A 23946-nucleotide genomic window follows, 5' to 3' on the forward strand; every position below is an offset into this window, starting at 1 on the left:
AGCCTGTTCCAATAAGTCTTGACTCCCTTGTCATTCAAAAACTGGCTAACTCATCCTTGAAGATATTCAATGCCTCCACTGGTCCCCATGGAGAGGAATCCAGATACTAACAATTCTCTGAGGGAAGAGATTTGTCCAAATATATAATGTCGCTCCAGTCCAATGTTATACAACCAGATAAGTGCATTTTATTACAGAGCCATAAATAATATATCTAATCTCTGCCATATAAAAATATCAGACACGTCTCTGTCCTGTATTAGTATACTGTCCCCTTTAATATATTTCAGAAATGAGATGGGCACATGAAGGACATAAACTTGAAGGGGAATGGGACTGACTGGATTGTTCGACAGAAGTCAGCATGGACTTGAGTTACTGAATGGATTCCTTCTGTGCTATAATGACTCGATGAGTGGAAACATACAGAGCTACACTGCCTCATTACAAGATGAGAAATACTAAATGTACTTTGTTACAGAACCATAAATAGTATATCAGATCCACAATATTAACAACACTCGGCATATCTCTGTCCTCTAATAATTTATTATTCTCTCAAATGTCAGCCATCTCCGAGGGAAACCAGCCCTTTAATTGTGAACATTAGGAAAGAGACCATCCTTTTAGCCAGACAAATAAATGTGTCAAGCTGAGGGAGCAAAGGATGTCAATGTCTTTGAGAAAGAGTCATAATGCAGAAGTCAGCCAATGAGCTTCAGAGTGAAACTTCCTCCTCTGGGCAACATCTGGGAGGAAATCAATGTTTCCCCCTTTCCATTTCTTTTCTCATTCTGGGAAAAATTGGGGACTTGCAGCAACTGAAGGGAAAGGAAGTGAATCCAGTCTGTATATTCCACACATTTTCAGTCCAGTCATATCGGCGTAGATCTGTCTGGCAGCCTGCATGGAGATTTTCAGCTGTGAGTCTCCAGGACAGGAAGCAGTGAGCCTGATTGAGCATAGATCTGTCAATCAGCACGTTCAGGAGAATTGGGAGGGCGAATATTAGATACAGCAGAGTGAGAATGGAGGGAGAGTGTGTGGGATGGAGATTTACAGCTTTTGGGGAATGAGAGAGGAAAAAAAAATTGCATAGAAACTAGAATTGTTCTGAATTTCTATCTTGTACTGACACTGATGACTTGTATCAATTTGTTTTACAGGATATTGAAAGAGGAATCATAGGCTGTAATCTCAAACATCACATCTAGATCTGGCAGAGTCATATTCCTCAGGATCTGAATATCATCGGCCATTGAATCCGGAAAGAGATTTGAAAAGATTTCAAACATCAGTGTGACTGGAAAAGCATCAACACACTGCCAAATTCAAGTGAATGTGTTCCAGAGCACTGACTGAAGAGCTTTAACCAGTTACACAGCCTGAATAAATATCACACCATTCACAGTGGGGAGAGACTGTACACGTATTGTGTGTGGGCGAGGCTTCACCTGATTGTCCACCCAAGGGAGAGGCAAGGACACCTGCACCATGGAGAAACCATGGAAATGTGCAGACTGTGGGAAGAGATACAGAGCCCCATCTCTGCTGGATGCTCATCGGCACATCCACACTGAAGAGAGACCATTCACCTGCTCTCAGTGTGGGAAGGGATTCAACCAGTTATTCCACTTGCAGAGACACCAGCAAGTTCACACTGGGGAGAGGCCATTCACCTGCTTTCAGTGTGGAAAGGGATTCCCTCGATTATCCACTTTGCAGAGACACCAGCGAGTTCACACTGGGGAGAGACCGTTCACCTGCTCTCAGTGTGGAAAGGGATTCACTGTGTTATTCCAACTGCAGAGACACCAGCGAATTCACACTGGGGAGAGGCCATTCATCTGCTGTCACTGTGGGAAGAGATTCATTGACTCAACCAGCCTGCAGATACATGAGCGAGTTCACACTGGGGAGAGGCCGTTCACCTGCTCTCAGTGTGGAGAGAGATTCATTCAGTTGTCCCACTTGCAGAGACACCAGCAAGTTCACACTGGGGACAGGCCATTCACCTGCTCTCAGTGTGGAGAGAGATTCATTCAGTTGTCCCACTTGCAGAGACACCAGCAAGTTCACACTGGGGAGAGGCCATTCACGTGCTCTCAGTGTGGAAAGGGATTCACTCTGTTATCCACTTTGCAGAAACACCAGCGAACTCACACTGGGGAGAGACCGTTCACCTGCTCTCAGTGTGGAACTGGATTCACTGTGTTATCCCATCTGCGGAGACACCAGCGAATTCACACTGGGGAGAAGCCATTCCCCTGCTGTCAGTGTGGGAAGAGATTCATTGACTCATCCAGCCTGCAGATACATGAGCGAGTTCACACTGGGGAGAGGCCGTTCACCTGCTGTCAGTGCAGGAAGAGTTTCAACCAGTTATCCCACTTGCAGAGACACAAGCGAGTTCACACTGGGGACAGGCCATTCACCTGCTCTCAGTGTGGATTCGGATTCAGTCAGTTAACCCACTTGCAGAGACACCAGCGAGTTCACACTGGGGAGAGGCCATTCACGTGCTCTCAGTGTGGAAAGGGATTCACTCGGTCATCCAGCCTGCAGTCACACAAGCGAGTTCACACTGGGGAGAGGCTGTACATAAGAACATAAGAAATAGGAGCAGGAGTAGGCCATCCAGCCCTTCGAGCCTGCCCCGCCATTCAATAAGATCATGGCTGATCTGTCGCTGCTCAGTTCCACTTTCCCGCCCTCTCCCCATAACCCTTAATCCCCTCTCCTATCAAAAACCCATCAACCCGCGTCTTAAAAATATCTGCTGTTAGTGTGGGAAGGGGTTCACTGACTCATCCAGCCTGCTGCAACACCAGCAAGTTCACAGTGGGGAGAGGCCATTCACCTGCTGTCAGTGTGGGAAAGGATTAAGAACTTTGTCCGCCCTGCTGAGACACCATGAGTGATTCCAGGGGTGGGATTCTGCAGTTATTGTTTCTGCTGTCTTATGTCAAGGGCTGCTTTTTTTTCATTCTTACAGTTGGTCACTGGGGAGGGGCAGAGGGTGACTTTAAGAACATAAGAACTAGGAGCAGGAGTGGGCCATCTGGCCCCTCGAGCCTGCTGCGCCATTCAATAAGATCATGGCTGTTCTTTCTGTGGACTCAACTCCACTTACCTGCCTGCTCAGCATAGCCCTTAATCCCTTTACTGTTAAAATCTCATCAATCCTTGCCTTAAAAGCATTCAATGAGGTAGCCTCAACTGCTCACTGTGCAGGGAATTCCACAGATTCACAACCTTCTGCTGGACTGGCCGGTCTCACAACTTTGCCTCCAGTGAGCTGATGCTCTTTGAGTCTTGTTGCGAACACCTGGTTTCAAATTTCACAAGGATCACAGAGTGACAGGGTATTAGGAAGTTCAGAGATAGTCAGCATTTCTGTTTCAAACCCCCCAAATGCCCATCCACTTTCCTTTGTAATTGTTTATTGTCTCCACTTCCTCCTCCCTCATAGGCAGTGAGTTCCAGGTCATTACAATTCGCTGTATCAAAATATTCTTCCTCACATCCTCCCCAGTATCTCTGATCCAAAACCTTAAATCTGTGTTCCCAGCCTCCCAACCCCCACCCCCACCCCGTCCTTTTCCCATCAGCTAATAGGAACAGCTTTTCTTTGTCCACCTTATCTAAACCTGTCAGAATTTTGTCCACCTCTGTCAAATCTCCCCTCAACCTCCTTTGTTCCAAGGAGAACAACAGAGGCCTGACATCGACAATAAAAAAAACTAACAGAATATCTTAATACTTGAAATCAAAACTGGAATGTTTAAATTCTGTGTTAAAGATATTGTGAATATATTGTTCTGTACAATAAAGAGATTTGAATAACTCAGCTTGGGTGTGGTTGAATGAAATGTATCAATCTGGTATCCACCTACAGTCCAGAGGAAATCTGGAATGTGTGGCTGGAAATACCTCCCTAACAACACGGTGGGCGTATTTACATCTCACGCATTGTAGTCGTTCGAAATGGCAGTGTCGGGATTGACAATAGCCAAGACAGCTACATACAGGCACATATACTGTCATAACTGAAGGACTGCAGATTGAATGTGAGGCATGATGGGACTGGACTATCTTGACCACATTCCTATGACTGCTCAGTTTGTGCTACAATGAACCATTAAAGCTGCTTAGCAGGGTCTCAACAGAGGGCCGGGTGAGAATATTTACTTAGAATGAGTTAGAATTAAACTTATTCCAGGACTGGCTGGTGTTCAGCGATTGAGATACCCAAAGCTGTAATCAATCAAGAAACAGTGGTAGGTAGTTGATGAAGAAGAAGTGTTTTCAGGCATTGTTTAAATTATTTCATCATAAATTTGTGATAAGAACTGTAAGGACTTGCAACCCAAGAGTCGATGCACTGATGGTATACTCCAAATAGCACTGCGCTGAAAAAGGGGTCAGAGCAAGAAGTAAAGTGTTTTCAGGCATTATTTAAATTATTTCATCATGAATTTGTGGTAAGAGCTGTGAAGGACCTGTAACCCAGCAGCCGGTGAATTAACAGTTGTGAGAAACACAGCTCACAGTTAAACAATTTAGTCAAGTCAAGTTCTGAAGGAGCAAGATTTTATTTGACGTTCTTGCAAGACCGGGTTTCTAGCGAAATAGGCACACCTTGCATAGATTTGCAGCACATTTTATACTTTTTTTCACAAGCATTGTAATGGCTTTACAATGTGTTGTTCTCCCCTAATTGGTGGTCCCTGTCCCATCTATGTGTTGTCATTCCCCTATTGGCTCGAGGTGCCCCAAGTTCCCATCCCCTCTACTCTCCATCTAACCATGTCTCCTGTTATCACAAGAGTGCATTAGCAAACTCATCCATCTTATCCAACACTGTTACATGTCCAGTTCAGATTGGCAGTAATCAATCCTTTGCCAACTTAATCACTGCTGTCCCGACTATCTCAGTGACCTTTTCCCCTTTTATGCTTAGTTGTAGAAACAACACATCTTGCAGACCATTTGCTTTTTATAATGTGGGCCTCTTACATTCCTGCAGGATGTGGTGTATGCTTCACTGCACATCGCATCTCTGATGTTATCTCTACATTACAGGCAGTCTTTTTATTATCCCTAATTATTGCTGTGTTAGCAGCATCGAACCTTATGTCCTATGTTTGTGACTAAACTCACAGTTGTTTCCATAAAGTGGGTTATCAATGTGCCTGACTATATCCAATCTATTTAACTTTAAGCTATTTCTCTATGCTCTACAAATATATGTGTTAACAGCATCTTTACCTATTGCTCACACAGTGTGCTCCAAGTTGCACTGGGCTGAAAAGGGGATCTCAGACATTGTTTAAATTACATCATCACCGGCCAACTTCCGCTTTGTGACGTCACAACGGAGCCATCACTGAAACAACCAATAGGAATCACTGCTCCGCGGTGACGGCTGCGGGTCCCAGTGCGCAGGCCGGGGCCTGCGCGGACCCGGGAGCCCCGCCCCCACCCATTGCTCCCCTCCCCCTGCCTCTCCTCGAGCCAAGGTTTCCAGACAAGCGGCTCCGGCCAGAGCGAGAAGCCGCTCGGTGATCTCCCCCTCCCCCACGGCCCTGGGCTGCGCATGTCCAAGGGGGGGGGGGGGGGAGCTGCGCGTGTTCCGGGGAGAGCCCACCCTCTGACCTTCACGTTGAATTGTTGACCAATGGGAAGAGTTGGAGGACCGGAAGGACTGTGGCCCTCCAGCCAATCAGAGCGCGATCTTTGTGACAATGCAGATTGAACTTCAGACAGACTGAAATGTCCTCTTTTGTTGGTCAGTTGGATAACAAGCCATACCTAAAAGAGACCAACATCTGTGAGTAAAATACTTTCTATTTCTTCTCATTCTGGGGGAATTGTTGACTTGCTGCAACGAAAGGGAAAGGAAGTGAATCTAGGGAGGTTGTAGGCTCTGGAAAGTTTGGCCCAGCTCTGTCAATCAGCCTGTGGAGGCTCAGTATTATATCCAGCAGAATGAGAATGGAAGGAGAGTTATTTTTTCTTCATTCATGAGATATGAGCAAGCTGGCTTTTGCTACCAAATGAACCTGTTGGACTTTTAACCTGGTGTTGTGAATTGTCTGACTGTATTTACCCCAGTCCAACGCCGGCATCTCCACATCATTGCTGGCTGGCCAGCATTTATTGCCCATCCCTCAGTGCCCTTGAACCAATTGGTTTACTGCGGCGTTTCAGAGGGCAATGTGAATCAGCACATTACTGTGCCTTTGGTGGCACATGTAGGCCATGCCAGGTGAGGATGGCAGATTTCCTTCCCTAAAAAGCATGAGTGATGGGGTTTTCCGACAATCTACAATAGTTTCACAATCATCAATAGATTCTTAATTCCACATGTTTGTATTGAATTCAAATTCTACCATTTGCCGTGGCAGGATTCAAACCTGGGTCCCCAAACATTAGCTGAATTTTGGATTAATAGTCTAGCGATAATACCACTAGGGAATTGCCTCTCAATGTGTGAGATGGAAACTTACAGCTTTTGGGGAATGAAAGGGGGAAAAAATGCTCCAGAGAAACTAGAATTGCCTGTTCTGAATGTCTATCCTGTACTAACGCTGATTACTTTTGTCAACTTCTTTTACAGATGTTAGAAATGAGGATTTAAGCCAGAAATCTCAAACCAAACGTTGCATCAGGATCTGAAAGTTTCAGTTGATTCATTGCAAAGTGAAGATCAGTGGCCTTTGAATCTAGATGGAGAAATAATTGTCTGCTCTATCAGCTTCATCGGTTATTAATTCTCAGTGTGACTCGAAAAGCATCAGCACACACACTTTGAACTGATTGTTCCAGCCTTAACCAGTTACACAGCTTGAAAAAACATTCCCGTTTGGAGCTAGGAAAGACCCTATGTGTGTCCAGTGTGCGGAAACTTAATTTGATTGTTGAACATGGAGAGACACGAGGACACCTACACCATGGAGAAACCGTGGAAATGTGAGGACTGTGGAAAGAGATTCATAACCCCCTCAAAACTAGAAACTCATCGACGTATTCACACTGGGGAGCGGCCGTTTACCTGCTCTGATTGTGGGAAGGGATTCACAAATTCATCCCACCTGCTGACACACCAGCGAATTCACGTGAAGGAAAGGCCATTCACCTGCACAGCATGTGGGAAAGGTTTCAAACATTCATCCACCCTGAAGATACATCAGCGAGTTCACTCTGGGGAGAGGCCATTTACTTGCTCTGAGTGTGGGAAAGGATTCACTCAGTTATCCAACTTGCAGACACATCAGCGAATTCACACTGGGGAGAGGCCATTTAGCTGCTCTGAGTGTGGGAAGAGATTCAATCAGTTATCCGATTTGCTGACACACCAGCGAGCTCACACTGGGGAGAGGCCGTTTACCTGCTCTCAGTGTGGAAAGGGATTCAGTCAGTCATCCAACCTGCAGACACACCAGCGAGTTCACACTGAGCAGAAACAATTCAGCTGCTCTCTCTGCGCGAGAAGGTTTAGATGGTTATCCAACCTGATGCGACACCGACAGGTTCACACCGAGGAGAGGTCATTCATCTGTTCTGACTGTGGGAAGGGATTCAAAAATTCAACCCATCTGCTGACACACCAACGAATTCACACTGAGGAGAAGCCGTTCATCTGCACAGTGTGCACAAAGAAATTCAAAGATTCATCCACTCTGCAAAAACACCAGCGAGTTCACACTGGGGAGAGACCATTCACCTGCTCTGATTGTGGGAAGCAGTTCCGAGATTTGTCCAACCTGAGAAGACACCAACGAGTCCACACTGGGGAGAGACCATTCACCTGCTCTGACTGTGGGAAAGGATTCACTCAGTCATCTACCCTGTTGAGACACCAGCGAGTTCATAATTGATTCCAGTCGTTGGATTCTGCTGTTATTGCTGCTGTTAATCACATCCAGCACTGAAATATGTTGACTCTGACAGTTGAAGTGGGAGGGTCAGTGAGTTTCTTTCTGCTGAACTGGCCGGTCTCACAACTTTGCTTCCCTGTTTTTAAACAAAGGCACAACATTTGCCACCCTCCAATCTTCAGGCACCTCACCTGTGGATGTCAGTTCAAATATCTCTGCTCGGGGACTTGCAATTTCCTCCCTAGCCTCCCACAATGTCCTGGGATACACTTCATTAGGCCCTGGGGATTTATCTACCTTGATGCACTTTAAAGAGCCTCACATCTGTAGTGGTTACGCTGGTAGAAGGTATTCTGAGAGACAGAATCTACAGGCATTTAAAGAGGCAAGGACTGATTAGGGACAGTCAGCATGGCTTTGTGAGTGGAAAATCATGTCTCAGAAGTTTGAGTTTTTTGAAAGGGTAACCAAGAAGGTAGATGAGGGCAGTGCAGTTGATGTTGTCTACATGAACTTTAGCAAGGCCTTTGATAAGATACCACATAGTAGGTTGTTGCATCAGATTAAATCTCACGGGATCCAATGTGAGGTAGCTAAATGGATGCAAAATTAGCTTGATGACAGAAACCAGAGGGTAGATGTAGAGAGTTGTTTTTCAAACTGGAAGCCTGTGACCAGCGGTGTGCCTCAGGGATCGGTGCTGGGTCCACTGTTATTTGTCATTTGTATTAATGATTTGGATGAGAATTTAGGAGACATGATTACTAAGTTTGCAGATAACACCAAGGTGAGTGGCTTAGTGGACAGTGAAGAAGGTTAGTTCGGATTGCAGTGGGTTCTTGATCAATTGGGCCAGTGGGCTGACGATTGACAGATGGAATTTAATTTAATGCGAGGTGATGCATTTTGATAGATCGAACCAGGGTAGGGCTTAGTTAATGGTAGTGAATTGGGGAGAGTTGTAGAACAAAGAGATCTAGGGGTACATGTTCATAGCTCATTGAAAGTGGAGTCACAGATGGACAGGGTGGTGAAGAAGGCATTCGGCATGCTTGGTTTCATTGGTCAGAACATTGAATACAGGAGTTGGGACGTCTTGTTGAAGTTGCACAAGACATTGCTAAGACCACTTGTAATACTGTATACAGTTCCGGTCACCTTATTATAGACAGGATATTATTAAACTAGAAAGAATGCAGAAAAGATTTATTAGGATGCTTCTGGGAGTTGATGGTTTGAGTTATAAGGAGACGCTGGATAGACTGGGATGTTTTTCCTCTGGCGCATAGGAGGCTTAGGGGTGATCTTATAGAAATTTATAAAATAATGAGGGGCATAGATCAGCTAGATAGTCAATATCTTTTTCCAAAGGTGGGGAAGTCTAAAACTAGAGGCCATAGGTTTAAGATGAGAGGGGAGAGATACAAAAGGGTCCAGAGGGGTGACTTTTCAGACACAGCATGGTGAGTGTCTGGAACAAATTGCCAGAGGTAGTAGTCGAGGGGGGTGCAATTTTGTCTTTTGAAAAACATTTAGACTGTTACGAGTAAGATTGCTATCAAGGGATATGGGCCAAATGCAGGCAATTGGGACTAGCTTCGTCATTTAAAAAAAGGGGTGGCATAGACATATAGAAAAACGGACAAGCACATTCACTTACAAACACAAAGGCACACACGTGCACAACACACGTAAATACATTCACAAAACACAGAGAAACATGCATGCATACAAATATGTATTCATACACCATAAGTTCATGCAAGATATACACAAACGAACACAAACAAGCACACACACGCAAATACACTCATGGGCAACACATACGCGAACAAAAATACACACACACACACACACACAAATACGCTCTGACACAAATACTTCCATGCACAAATGTATAGAGGCACACATACATTCATTCTCTCCCTCACCACACACACACTTACACACGCATACTCACACACACACATATACACATGCACTCATTGACATGAATTTGTACAAACAGGCAGAAAAACAACATGCACGTAAATAATCAAATATGTACAAACACACATACACACACAGAGAAATGCAAACACACAAGTACAACACACGCATAAACATATGCAAATAGGTACACAGATCCAAGCTCAAACAGATACATGCATATTCACATTCCGGACAGAAGCACATACATGCAGATCCACATACATACACAAACACATACATACATTCAGATGAATACATGTTATTAGATATTCACACTGACAGGAATATAGATTAACACGCAAACATGGAAAATACATATGTACACATTAACACACTGCACACAGATGGCCAGACAGTCAAACTTTTACACGCAAAACATTACCATGCTCAAATAGAACAGAACACCATAGCACACATTGCTTCACACGGAAACACAAACATCGTTATGAAGATATCAACACGGATATACAGACAGTAATATGTTAACAGACATGCGCACAAAAAGACCGAGGAACAGGCTCACACAGAATGGGAAGGAAACCATCCCCGTGTGACAGAAATCAACATATTAAAGTAGGCATGAACGCATGCACACATTGTGCGTGACATTAGTAAATATGTATCAACTTCACCCAATAAGAGCCATGCATCCACAATATCAGCCAAATAAAATATACACAGACGCAGACACACAACAACACAAATCAACAAGCACAAGAAAATGAACATGTTCATTAACCCTCATGCACACACATTAACGCAGGACCAAACGTTAATGCAGACCACGAGATTCTCATGCATATGCACACAAACGCAAATTGCATCGATAAACACGTTGAGAAACTGAATTTAAGCTCATGATCTACTAAGCATTTCCACCAATGAGAAAAGATCGGAAATTACATCCCGGCTCTTAAACAGCAACATTCACTGTTTACAGATCAGTAAACATCTGTGAAAACAATCATTGATCAGTGAACATTCCTCTACATCAGTCATAACATTCTTCAATGCTATGAAATGTTCAAAAATGAACTGACACTCAAGAAAACATCTTCAGTCCTTCTGACATGGACTGCCCAAGGAATGTAAAGAAAGATCAGCTGTGAAAATAATTATGGAGATCGGCTACTGAGTGCCCTGAACTTAATCGTAGATATATATCGAAAATTATACAGAGAATACATTAACAGTTTATGAAGGAGAACGGGAAAAGAAAAATAACAATAAGATTCCCTGGATCAATAAAGTAATCTAATTTCATTTCCTGGTGTCCATCCCCTAGACTTCACCAATCACATCTGGATTGAAGGCAATGAGGGTGATAACAGCAACATCTGGACAACCGCTTCCACAGTCATCGTCCTGTTCTTCCTGAGCATGTCCTACTGCACTGCCGTCACTCTGGTGAAGGTGAGATGATTCAATTCACTCACGTTTCAAACTGGCAGAAATGGATTTGAAAATCTCTCAACGTTTCACTGATTAAAAACTCTAACATTAATATCCCGCATCATAAACATCTGCTTCAATATTGTATCTTTCTTTTACAGATCAAACAATGAGTTGAATTTTGAACGCAGTAGATTTACCACAGATGATTATCAAAATCTTTGGATGACACAGATACAATATCTGCTCTCAGTGACTATCAGTAAAAAAAATTCTCAGCTTGTCATTCTGAATCTGTATCTGAGGTAATGATAGACATTATTTCAGTTTCCAGTGTGAAATGTACGAGGCATTTTTGTTAGAAAGTAATTGTGGTTAATAGTTTAAATATCATGTATAATTAAGAAACTTTTCTCATTCCTCATTCGCATCTGATAATTCCTCTTTCTATTAAGATCCTGTTTCCTCTTTCTGGTGTATGTACCAGATGTACAAATATTGATGGATTCCCTGTGCATGTGTCCTGTTCTCAATGTGAAGCTCGATAGTTATGTTCACTTTTCTAGCTTAAAACAAATGTCGCTGTAAAATATTCTCTGAATTTTTAAAATAAATATTGAATGAAATTTTAACTTACTCTGGCTTGGATTAATTCCTTTCTCTTCAAAACCCATCAGCTCTGCCCCATTTTCCCTATTATACGGTTTTCCCCTCTTTCCCAGGCAGGGATTTTTCCCAGTCAAGTGTGGCATGTGGTTGAACTCAAGACCCTTCAGTGAAAGAGCCACTCTGCCACCCAGTGACCCATCCGTTTAAATACACATTCATCTCTGCCTTTTCATGATAAAATCCAGAGACGTGAGTGAATAATGCAGAGAACCACGGCGATTTCACACATAAACTGGTCTGTCACTGACGAGTTTCAGGTAATCCTAAACAGCAAAATGTCATCTTCATTCGAGGCCAATGCAGGACACTGTGTGACAGAAGATCGTTTTTTTTCAAGAGGCAGTGCATAGAAAACTGTTATCAGTGTCACCATAGGGTGGGTTACCAGACTGTATCTCTCTTTATGTCATCCGATGAAATACTTCCCAGACAGGCAAACCACAAGCTGGATAGAGGAAACATACAGAACAGATATACAAATCATGTCGTGAAACGAAGAAATTGAGGTGTATTTCACTTAAACACATCATCGATTACAAATTTCCAAATTATGACTAATGTTGTGGGTAATTTGACAATTTGAGATAGTCTTCAACTATAGACAATATAAAACTCACGAGACAGATATCTCTGTGTGAGGGGGTAACATTAATTGAAAACAAAAGCAAAATATACAGCTACTGGGAGATCACCAAAAGGATTAAGTGGCTCTGGAATAGGGCCACGGGAATATTTTGTTATTCATTGTTACGGGATGTAGGCTTCATTTGCTGGGCCAGCATTTCTTGCCCGTCCCTAACTGCCCTCCATTTCAGAGGGTATTTGAGAATCAACCACATTGCTGTCAGTCTGGAGTTCACATGTAGATCAGGCCAGGTAAGGACGGCAGCTTTCCTTTTCTAAAGGACGTTACTGAATCAAATGGGTTTTTACCACAATTGACAATGGTTAAGGTTTGTCAGTAGACTTTTAATTCCAGATTTTAATTGAACACAAATTTCACCATCGACTGCGGTGGGATTCGAACCTGGGTCCCCAGAGCCTTACCCTGAGCCCAGTGATAATTCCACTGGGTCACTGCCTCCCCTATTGATCCAATTGTTATTGTTTATCTCAGGGTGCAGGAACAACAGAATCCTGCTTTGTGGGTCACACATGAAGTCGTCTATGTTTCAGCAGGCTGTAATACTGATTAAATCCCTTCCCACACATGGAGCAGTTGAACGGTTTCGACCCAGTGTGAACTCGCTGGTGTCTCTGCAGGCGGGATGGATCAGTGAATCCCTTCCCACACAGGGAACAGGTGAACGGTTCTGTCGCAGTGTGAGCTCGCTGGTGTTTCAGCATATAGGATGAATCAGTGAATCCCTTCCCACACACAGAGCAGGTGAACGGTTTCTCCCTGGTGTGAATGCGTTGGTGCCTCAGCAGGCCAGACGACTGAGCGAATCTCTTTCCACACACAGAGCACAGGAACGGTCTCTCCCCGGTGTGAATGCGTTTGTGTTTCAGCAGATCATCACTTCTTTTAAAGCTCTTATTGCATTCTGAGCACTGAAAAGGTCTCTTATCAGAGTGAATGTGTTGGTGTTGATTGCAGTAGGAAAACTGAGCAAATCTTTTGCCACAAATGGAACAGGAGAATGGCTTCTCCCCTGTGTGAGTGCGGCGGTGTCTCCGGAGGCTGGATGACTCTGTGAAAGCCTTCCCACACACAGAGCAGATGAATGCCCTCTCCGCGGTGTGAATACGCCGGTGACTTAGCAGATGCTGTAAAGAAGGAAACGCTTTCCCACACACAGGGCAAACGTACAGCCTCTCCCCAGTGTGAGTGCCCTGGTGTATCAGCAGACTAATCCTCCTTTTGAAGGTCTTCTCACATTTAAAGCATTTAAAATGTCTCTTCTGAAAATGAACCTGTTGGTGAACGGTGCAGTGGGAGGACTGAGTGAATCTCTTCCCACATTGGGAGCAGCTGAATGGCCTGTCCTTGGTGTGAACTTGTTGATGCTCAGTGAGATGCACTGAGTCACTGAACGACTCCCCACAGTGGGAGCAGCTGAAAGGTCTCTCGTGTGTGTGAAGGAGCTGGTGCTCTGCGAGGCGGGAGGATTGAGTGAACCTCTTCCCGCAGTGGGAGCAGCTGAACGGTCTCTCGGCAGTGCGAAGGAGCTGCTGTTGGGCCTGTTCCTCAGAGGTTTCAATGCTTTCCCCAGAGTCAGAGCTTTGAAGAGGCTTTTGAATAATGTGGTTGAGTTGGTGAGCCAGCAGGTTGGACGAACACATGAATTTCTTCCCACACACGGAGCAGGTGAATGAACTCTCACTATTGCGAGCTCGCTGTCGTGTCAGCATGTTTTCCAGCTGTATCAATCCCTTCCCACAGGAGGAGAAAGGAAACAGATTCTCACCAGTTTCCAACTGAGATGGTCAATTAAATCCCCTCAGATGTACAAATCCCAATGAACTGCTTCACTCTGTCTGACGTGAGATTTGTTTGTCCAGACTGCAAATCCCCCTCTTCTATTTCCTGTAAAATTAGTTTATAAAGAATTACATGACTGGCAAAGTGGTTAGTACTCCTGCCTCACAGTGCCAGGGACTTGGGTTCGATTCCAGCCTTGGTTACCTATCTGTGTGGAGTTTACACATTCTCCACTTGTCTGTGTGGGTTTCCTCCGGGTGCTCCAGTTTTCTCCCACAGTCCAGATATTCAGGTTAGGTGAATTGACCATGTTAAATTATCCATTATTTCCCCCCCAGGATGTGTAGGTTAGGGAGATTAGTGGGGTAAATAATTTGGGTTATGTTGTTAATGCTATCTTTGGAGCGCTGTTCCTCAAAAGTGGAAGTAGACCTTGGTTTCAATTAGATATATCTCTTGGGGCTAAGGGGATTTAATGGTGGGGGGTGGATTAGGAATTGAATCTGAGGATCAGCCATGACCATAATGAATGGCAGGGAATGCTCAAAGGGCTGAATGGCCTACTTCCGTTTCTATTTTCTATCTATGTTTCTGTGTAAACATTAAGAGCCTGGGGCAGAAGTGTAACCAAAACAACCATAAGACATAGGAGCAGAATTAGGCCACTCTGCCCATCGAGTCTACTCCACCATTCAGGCATGGCTGATATTTTTCTCATTCCCATTCTCCTATCTTTTCCCCACAACTCCCTGATCCCCTTATTAATCAAGAACCTATCTATCTCTGTCTTAAAGACACTCAATGACCCAGCCTTCTCTGCAGCAAAGAGTTCCACACATTTCCCATTCTCTGGCTGAAGAGATCCCTCCTCGTCTGTTTTAAAGGATTGTCCCTTTAGTCTAAGGTTGTGCCCTCTCTGATTCTAGTTTTTCCTACTAGTGGAAACATCCTCTCCATGTCCACTCTATCCAGGGCCTCACAGCATCCTGTAACTTTCAATAAGATTCCCCCCTCATCCTTCTAAACTCCAACGAGTACAAAAGCCGTATATCTGATTCAGGTAACTATACAGGGATGCAACCACTCATACTGAATATGTACATGACCCATAAACTTCTCCCGGCTGCAAATGTCAGGTGCAGCCTGGGAGTGGGTGAAGCTGTTTGAAAACCTGTTACTCATGGCCCAGTGCACCCCGAGCACTAGGACCCGGTGGGAGCAGAAACACAAAGACCCACCCACTCATGGTTGCGTCACCAAGACACCAGCGCATGCGCTCTGCTCCTTGCTCAATCAAGATGGCGGCCGTTAACCTGAGATTCGTCTCCGAAAAAAGACCGGAAGCTGCAAACACGGGACCTACGGGCTCATATTCGAGGTTTGAGACCTTCACCAGATATTTAGAAACCCTTTACGTTCATCCGCCCGTTCCATTGCTCCCTCTATATTTCCCCATCCTTACCGGCTGCTGATGAGACAGAGGAACTTCGCTCCGAATGCGGTCACCCACACTGCGCGTGCTGCAAACGCCGTTGCTGACTGCGCATGTGCATTCCTTCCGTACGGTGAACTCCAGCCCCGCCCCTCATTCACTCCGATTGGTTGGAGGACCAGCCTCTACCGCTCGGTCCTCCAGCCCCGCCCCCTCTTCCTATTGGTCCGTAGCTGCCGTCAATCAGTTCCCCGGGCATTGTGATGTGCAGCATGCGCAGTGTCCTTGGTGCTGGTTTGTCCCGGAGAAGCGGAGTCAGCGTTAGGCGGTGGCTGGGCGGGTCTGGAAACACTTTGTGGATCCGCTTCAGAATCATTGTCAGCTCCCTGGTTTGCAGCTGCGGGGCCTCTCCCTCCTGGGAACAGACCCAGGTTAACGGCCCCATTTTGGCTCAGCCACTGGAGGGTGGTTCACATCAGAGGATGGGGGAGGGGGACAGTAAATAAGAGGTTTCATTTTGGCCTCAAATCAATGAGGACTCTGATCTCTGGGAAGGAAACCCTGGGAGGATTCACAAACACCCGCTGGAGGATGCAACACCCCCATAAGACCCATTGGTTTTATTGTCAGTCTGCAGACTGGAGAACTGAACCCATGATGTGGATGTGCTGGCGTTGGACTGGGGTAAACACAGTAAAAAGTCTGACAACACCAGGTTTTGGTCCAACCGATTTATTTGATAGTAAACTCACAAGCTTTCGAGGGGACTCCCTCTTCGTCAGGTGAATGGAGAGTTCTGGCCTCAGACAGAGCATATAAAGCACAGACAGTTTAGAGATTACTGGTTAGAATGCAAATCTTTACACCTAACCTGCTGTTCAAGTCTTAAAGTGGCTGACAATGTGTGTGGAAGGAGCACTGATCACAGGTTAAAGAGATGTGTATTGTCTCCAGACAGCACAGTGACTGAGGTTTTGCAAACCCAGGCAAGTCATGGGGGTTACAGATAGTGCGACATGAACCCAAGATCCCTGTTGAGACCGTCCTCATGTGTGTGGAACTTGGCTATCAGTCTCTGCTCAGCAACTCTGCGCTATTGTGTGTCGTGAAGGCCGCCTTGGAGAATGCTTACCCGAAGGTCAGAGGCTGAATGCCCGTGACCACTGAAGTGTTCGCCAACAGGAAGGGAACAGTCTTGTCTGGTGATTGTCGAGCGATGTTCATTCATCCGTTGTCGCTGTCGTAGCGTACATTGGGGAGACCATGTAAAATAAAACCCTGGGAAATTGCCTCCGAGAATCCACCCTATCTATTCCTCTCAACATTTTATAAACCTCCATCAGATCACCTCTCAACCTTCGTCTCTCCAGGGAGAAGAGACCTAGCTCCCTCAACCTATCTTCATAAGGCATGCCCCCCAATCCAGGGAACATCCTTGTAAATCTCCTCTGCACCCTCTCAATAGCTTCCACATCCCTCCTGTACTGAGGCAACCAGAACTGCGCACAGTACTCCAAGTGGGGTCTGACAAGGGTCTTATAAAGTTGCAGCATTACCTCCCGACTCCTAAACTCAGTCCCTCGATTAATGAAGGCCAGTACACCATACGCCTTCTTGACCACATCCTCCACCTGCGAGGCCGATTTAAGAGTCCTATGGACCCGGACCCCAAGATCCTTCTGCTCTTCAACACAGCTAAGACTCCTACCCTTGATATTGTACTCCTGCATCCCATTGGAGCTGCCAAGATGGACCACTACACATTTATCCGCATTGAAGTCCTTGTTTTCCTTTTTTTTGCTTCCAGACAGAGCTGTCCTTTATTCTGCCATTAACACTTACTCTGGACCAATGCTTTGTGTCTTTATTACAACTATTACCTCTCCCTTCGCCTTTTGTTCTAGGACATTTTTGTCATTTAATCTCACCCGCTCTCTAACCAATCCCTGATTTTCCCTTTTGTTCTCCCTGACCCTCCCTTCTTTCTTACCAGCATCAAACCCATCCCATTTCCCCCTCTCGTTCTGAGGTTGAGTTACGTTGGGCGTGAAACATTAACTCGGTTTCCCTCTCCACTGTTGCTGCCAGACTTGCTGCATTTTTCCGGTTCTTTCTGATTTATTTTTGATCTAGCTGTAGTTAAGGGGAAGAGGCTATTTACTAACCCGGAAAAAAAACAAATGTCCTTCATCAGCTTTTGTGGATCATTTCAGTGGGAAATGTGCTCTCCCAGGTTCAAAGAGCATCAGCCCACTGGGAGCAAAGTCATGAGAGCGGCCAGTCCAGCAGAAAGAAACCCTCGCCAGTGACCTACTGTCAGAATGAATAAATTGCAGACCTTGCTATAATTCAGAGCAGAAACAATAACAGCAGAATCCAACTCCTGTTATCACTCGTGAACTCGCTGGTGTCTCTGCAGAGAGGATGAAACAGTGAATCTCTTCCCACACACCGAGCAGGTGAACGGTCTCTCCCCGGTGTGAACTCGCTGGTGTCTCTGCAGGTTGGACGCTGTTCTAAACCTCTTTGAGCAGTGAGAGCAGCCGAAGGGTCTCTCCTCGGTGTGAACGCGCTGGTGGACCAACAGTTCCTGAGAGCTTTTGAAATCCCTCCCGCAGTCAGAGCATTTAAAGGGTCTGTCCTGGGTGTGAGTGACTGTGTGCGTCGACAGGGCAGATGACTGAGTGAAGCCCTTCCCACACACACAGCAGATAAATGGTTTCTCCCCGGTGTGAGTGCGCTGGTGTACCTGCAAGTGCGAGGACGTTCTAAACCTCTTTGTGCAGTGACAGCAGCTGAACGGTCTGTCCCCGGTGTGAATGCGCTTGTGGACCCTCAGATCTGAAGCATGTTTGAAGGAACTCCCACACTCAGAGCATTTAAAGTTTCTCTCATTGGTGTGAGTGACTTTGTGACTCAGCAGGTGGGATAACTGAGTAAATCCCATCCCAGTCAGAGCAGGTGAACGGTCTCTCCCCGGTGTGAACTCGCTGGTGTGTCTGCAGGTTGGACGATGTTCTGAATCTCTTGGCGCAGTGAGAGCAGCCGAACGGTCTCTCCTCAGTGTGAGTGCGCTGGTGGGACACCAGCTCTCCAGAGCTTTTGAAACCACTCCCACAGTCAGAACATTTAAAGGGTCTCTCGTTGGTGTGAGTGACATTGTGACTCAGCAGGTGGGATAACTGAGTGAATCCTTTCCCACAGTCAGAGCAGGTGAACGGCCTCTCCCCGGTGTGAACTCGCTGGTGTCTTTGCAGATTCGGTAAGTCAGTGAATCCCTTCCCACACACAGGGCAGGTGAACGGTCTCTCCCCAGAGTGACTGCGCTGATGAACTTCCAGCCGAGATGGGACCATGAATCCCTTCCCACAGTCCCCACATTTCCACGGTTTCTCCATGGTGCGGGTGTGACTCTCCAATCAGTTAAATCTCACACACAACACGGCTACACTCTCTCCCCGCTGTGAACGCTGCCATGTATTTTCAGACTCTGGAACACACTCACTCAGGTGTGTGTCTTGGTACATTTCCAGTTGCACTGATGCTTAAAATCTCCACAAACAGGCAGCTCAGAGAAACATTTCTCCTTCTAGATTTAAAGGCCGATGATATTGAGGTCCCAATGGATTGAGTGACTCTGTCAGATGTTGATGGGACATTTGGTTTGAGATTTCTGTCTGTAAATCCGTACCTTCAAATATCCTGTAAAAGGAGTTTACAAAAGTGATTGGTATCAGTACAGAATAGAAATACAGAACAGACAATTTGAGTTTCTGTAGAACATTCTTTTCTCTCTCATTCCCCAAAAGGTATAAATCTCCATCCCACACACTCTCCCTCCACTCTCACTCTGCTGTATCTAATATTCACCCTCCCAATTCTCCTGAAGGTGCTGATTGAGTCTGATTGACAGATCCATGCTCACTGCTTCCTGTCCTGGACACACACAGCTGAAAATCTCCAGGCAGGCTGCCAGACAGATCTATGCCCATACGACTGGACTAACAATGTGTGGAATATACACACTGGACTCACTTCCTTTCCCTTCAGCGGCTAAGGACAAACAAGTTACCAGGGCCCAGTGAACTGCACACTAGGCTTTCTTTGGAGGTTGCTGAAGAGATGGTGGATACTTTGGTTAAAATTTTTTGTAACGTGTTAAATTCTGGGGGGGTATCAGAAGATTGGAAAACTGCCAATGTGATGCCTTTGTTCAAAGAGGGAGAAAGGCAGAAGGAAGTGGACTATAAACCGGTTTATAAAATCATAGAATCTACAGTACATTTGGCCCATCAAGCCTGCACTGACAACAATCCCATCCAGGTTCGATTCCCGCAACCCCAAGTATTTACCCTCTTAATGTGTCAACACTAAGGGACAATTCATCACGGCCAATCAATCTAACCTGCATTTCTTTGGAATGAGGTAGGAAATCGGAGCACCCAGAGAAAACCCACGCAGACATGGGGAGAACATGCAAACTCCACAGGTCCCTGGCGCTGTGGGGCAGCAGTGCCAACCACTGTGCCAACAAGCCATCCCGTGCTGCCCCATTTAATTTAGCAGCGGTTTTATGAAAGTTTGACAAATTTGCTCAACTTCTTTGAGGATGCAAGAGGTCAAGTAAACGGAGAGTAATCTATAGATGTTGTGTATTTAGATAGGTTGGCACAGTGCTTAACACTGCTGCCTCACAGTGCCTGGGACAAGGGTTCAATTCCAGCCTTGGGTCACTGTCTGTGTGGAGTCTGCACATTCTCCCCATGTCTGTGTGCGTTTCCACCAAGTGCTCCAGTTTCTTCCCACAGTCCAAAAATGTGCAGGTCAGGTTGATTGGCCACACTAAATTAGCCCTTAGATTTAGAATTGGGGGATTAGTGGGGAAAAAGTGTAGGGTGATGAGATTAGGGCCTGGGAAAGATGCTCTGTTCATGAGTCAGTGCAGACGAGATGGGCCAAACAGCCTCCTACTGCACTGTAGGGATTCTATGATTTCCAAAAGGCATTTGTCAAAATGCCACATAAGAGGCTGGTGCATTAAGTAAAGGCCAATGGAATTGGTGCAAGTGTGTTAACATGGATTGAAAACTGGCTGTCACATAGAAAACAGGGAGTTGGAACCAACGGGTCACTTTCAGAGTGGAAACCTGGAGAAGGAATAGAATGATACAAAGATAGGTGAATGGACATGTTATGACGAGGATATTTTGATTCTGCAGTGGGATATGGATAGATTGGGTGATGAAAACCTGGCAAACGGACTTCAACGTGGGGAAGTGTGAGGTCATGTATTTCAGCAGGAAGAATCAAAATGGAGATTATCTACGTGGGGAGACACTGCAGGGTGAGTGAAGTACAGAGGGATCGAAGTGTTCTTGTGCACGAACCACAAAAAGCTACCAGCCAAGTCCCACAATCGCTAAAAAGGAAAATGGAATTTTGACCTTTATTGCAAAGGATTGGAGTTTAAAAACAGGGAGGTTTTGTGGCAACTGCACAGGGTGTTGGTGAGGCCTTGCCTGGAATACTGCGCACAGTTTTGATCCCCCTTACTTAAACAAGGATTATAGTAATATTAGAAGTCGTCCAACAGAGGTTCACCAGGCTAATTCCTGGGATGAGCGGGTTGTCCTATTAAGAGCAAATAAATTGTCTATTTATTCCTTGAAGCTTTGAAGATAAAGAGGTGACTTTATTGAAACATATAAGATCCTGAAGGAGCTTGACAGGGTAGACGATGAGATATTTTCAGATAGCCCCGAATAAGATAAAGAGTCAGTCATTTAAAATTGAGGTGTGTAGAAATTTCTTCTTGCATCCCTGGTATTCTCTGCCCCAGAGGGGTTGTGGAGGCTGGATCATTCGGAGTGGAGGTGGATAAATAGTTGATAAGCCTTTTCCTCGATCATTGGGAAAAGGCAAGGAGTTGAAGGCCGTATGGTTCAGCCAATGATCGGATTGAGTGGCTGGACAGGCTTGAAGGGCCTGGTGGCCATTCCTGCTTCTATTACTCCTAATGAATGGAAAGGGGGGAGAAAAGAAAGTGTTTTACTCACAGATGTTGGAGACAGGAGGAAGTCTGACTCAGTCTGAAGCTCAATCTTTATTCAGAGAGAGCAGCACCTTTCCTGTGCAGGAATGAGCAGCTCAACAAGCTCACTGACCAACTTCCGCATTCAGACAATGGCGGAGCTTTGATTGGCTGGAGGACCAGATTCCTTCCGGTCCTCCAGCTTTTCCCATTGGCCAGAAGGATTGAGAGACAGCGATCGCAGCACAGTCCTTCCGGTCCTCCAGAGTTCCCATTGGCCAATCCACCCGCAGACAGACAATGGGGGGGCGGAGGCCTGCTTTGGCGGGGGCGGGGTGGGACATGCCGTCCCAGTCGCGCTGAGCTGCTGTCCAATGGGAAAGGCTGGAAGACAATGGTCAGGGCGCCGGTCCCGCCCCACCGCACATGCGCATTCACTCCAAAAACCCGCACTTGCGCATTCACTCCAAAAATCCGCACATGCGAAGTCACTCCAAACACCCGCACATGCGCACCTTTGATTCACTGCCCCCTCACCAGCTCTGGCCAATGGGAAGAATTGGAGGACCGGAAGGTCGCTGTTCTTCCAGCCAATCAGAGCGTGGGTTTTTGGGTGAATGAAGATGGGGCAACAGACAGATTGAAAATTCTTCCTGTTTCCAACATCTGAGAATAAAACACTGAGATCCGTCACCTGTCCTGGTTCATTCACCAGCACCAGGTCAAGCACAGCCTCTCCTCTCGTAGGCTTATCCACGTACTGTGTCAGGAACCCCTCCTGAACACACCTAACAAACTCCTCCCCATCCAAACCCCTTACCCTAGGGATATTCCAGTCGATGTTTGGGAAATTGAAGTCTCCCATCACGACAACTCTGTTATAAGAACATAAGAACATAAGAACATAAGAAATAGGAGCAGGAGTAGGCCATCTGGCCCTTCGAGCCTGCCCCGCCATTCAATAAGATCATGGCTGATCTGTCGTGGCTCAGTTCCACTTTCCCGCCCTCTCCCCATAACCCTTAATCCCTTCTCTTATCAAAAACCCATCAACCCGCTTCTTAAAAATATTTAGCGAGGCAGCCTCCACCACTTCAACGGGCAGAGAATTCCAGAGATTCACCACCCTTTGAGTGAAGAAGTTCCTCCTCAACTCCGTTCTGAACCGCCCCCCCTTTATCTTGAGGCTGTGCCCCCTAGTCCTACTGTCTTTTTTGAGCGGGAAGAGTCTTTCCACCTCTATCCTATCCATCCCATTCATCATCTTATACGTCTCAATGAGATCTCCCCTCATTCTTCTAAACTCTAACGAGTACAAGCCTAGTTTATTCAGCCTCTCCTCATAGCTCAACCCCCTCAACTCCGGTATCAGCCTAGTAAACCTCCTCTGCACTCCGTCCAAGGCCAAAATATCCTTGCGCAGGTGCGGCGCCCAAAACTGCACACAGTACTCCAGCTGCGGCCTCACCAATGCCCTATACAGCTGCAGCAAGACCTCCCTACTTTTATATTCAATCCCCCTCGCTATGAAGGCCAGCATCCCATTCGCCTTCCTGACCACCTGCTGCACCTGCAGGCTGGGATTACTACATGTATTACTACATCTCTCTAGGATCTGTTTCCCTATCTGCACCTCAACTTCCCTATCACTATTGGGCAGCCTATAGAAAACACCCAGCAAAGTTATCGACCTTTTGCTGTTCCTAACTTCCACCCACAGAGACTCCGTAGACAGTCCCTCCACGGCATCCTCCTTCTCTAAGCCGTGACACTGTCCCTGATCAACAGTGCCACTCCGCCACCTCTTTTGCCCCCAACCCTGTCAAAAACAAAAGAACAACACAGAACGGGAAACAGGCCCTTCGGCCCAACGAGCCCGCGCCGCCATCCCACTGTCTCAGTGACCTATTCATGATTTTAGTCTACGCCTAATGTGCGAGGATCAGGGAGGTCCAATTTAGGGACAATTTAGTACCCAATCAATCAGCCTAAAAGCACATCTTTGGGGATGTGGGAGGAAACCGGAGTACCCGGAGGAAACCCACGCAACCACGGGGACAACGTGCAAACTCCCACAGACACAGGCCCAAATCCATGTGTCTGCACAGCAACAGAGATAGTCTCTGAGCTGTCATGTTGCCCT

At 46.0% G+C, this 23946-nt stretch overlaps 3 protein-coding genes across 3 annotated transcripts in view; 1 reads left to right on the top strand and 2 right to left on the bottom strand.

The window, feature by feature from the left end:
* Positions 1-15876, bottom strand: part of LOC145362489 (uncharacterized) — a 46814-nt gene extending 30938 nt beyond the window's left edge. Inside the window, exons 1-3 of the mRNA XM_080218504.1 lie at positions 15803-15876; positions 13769-14445; positions 8852-8859 (exon numbers count right to left, since the gene is read on the bottom strand). Of these exons, the coding sequence (XP_080074630.1) occupies positions 8852-8859; positions 13769-14270 (510 nt within the window). The 5' untranslated portion in view covers positions 14271-14445; positions 15803-15876. The remainder of the gene's footprint in view (positions 1-8851; positions 8860-13768; positions 14446-15802) is intronic.
* Positions 1212-7921, top strand: LOC145362491 (uncharacterized). The gene is made up of 2 exons (XM_080218510.1): positions 1212-2594; positions 7133-7921. Exons 1-2 carry the CDS (start codon positions 1495-1497, stop codon positions 7881-7883), a joined length of 1851 nt encoding a protein of 616 aa, XP_080074636.1. The 5' UTR covers positions 1212-1494; the 3' UTR covers positions 7884-7921.
* Positions 15877-18077: 2201 nt separating the features above from the next.
* LOC145362539 (uncharacterized) lies at positions 18078-21935 on the bottom strand. The gene is made up of 3 exons (XM_080218561.1): positions 21829-21935; positions 18740-19474; positions 18078-18660 (listed from the first exon to the last, which is right to left on the bottom strand). The coding sequence occupies exons 2-3, from the start codon at positions 19168-19170 to the stop codon at positions 18162-18164; spliced, it is 930 nt and encodes a 309-aa protein (XP_080074687.1). The 5' UTR covers positions 19171-19474; positions 21829-21935; the 3' UTR covers positions 18078-18161.
* Between the last annotated feature and the right edge of the window lie 2011 nt (positions 21936-23946).

The sequence above is a fragment of the Carcharhinus amblyrhynchos genome, unplaced genomic scaffold, assembly GCF_965287045.1.
Source record: "Carcharhinus amblyrhynchos unplaced genomic scaffold, sCarAmb.v2.hapA scaffold_38, whole genome shotgun sequence".
In the NCBI taxonomy this organism is placed as follows: Eukaryota; Metazoa; Chordata; class Chondrichthyes; order Carcharhiniformes; family Carcharhinidae; genus Carcharhinus; species Carcharhinus amblyrhynchos.

What these genes read in the sequence shown, in the direction of transcription:
- LOC145362491 (XM_080218510.1), top strand. Translation starts at nt 1,495, where the DNA reads ATGGAGAAACCATGGAAATGTGCAGACTGTGGGAAGAGATACAGAGCC. An exon ending in CGAGTTCACACTGGGGAGAG is followed by an intron (nt 2,595 to 7,132) that starts GCTGTACATAAG and finishes CGTGAAGGAAAG; the next exon opens with GCCATTCACCTGCACAGCAT.
- LOC145362539 (XM_080218561.1), bottom strand. Translation starts at nt 19,170, where the DNA reads ATGGAGAAACCGTGGAAATGTGGGGACTGTGGGAAGGGATTCATGGTC. An exon ending in GTTCACACCGGGGAGAGACC is followed by an intron (nt 18,661 to 18,739) that starts GTTCACCTGCTC and finishes CACCAATGAGAG; the next exon opens with AAACTTTAAATGCTCTGAGT.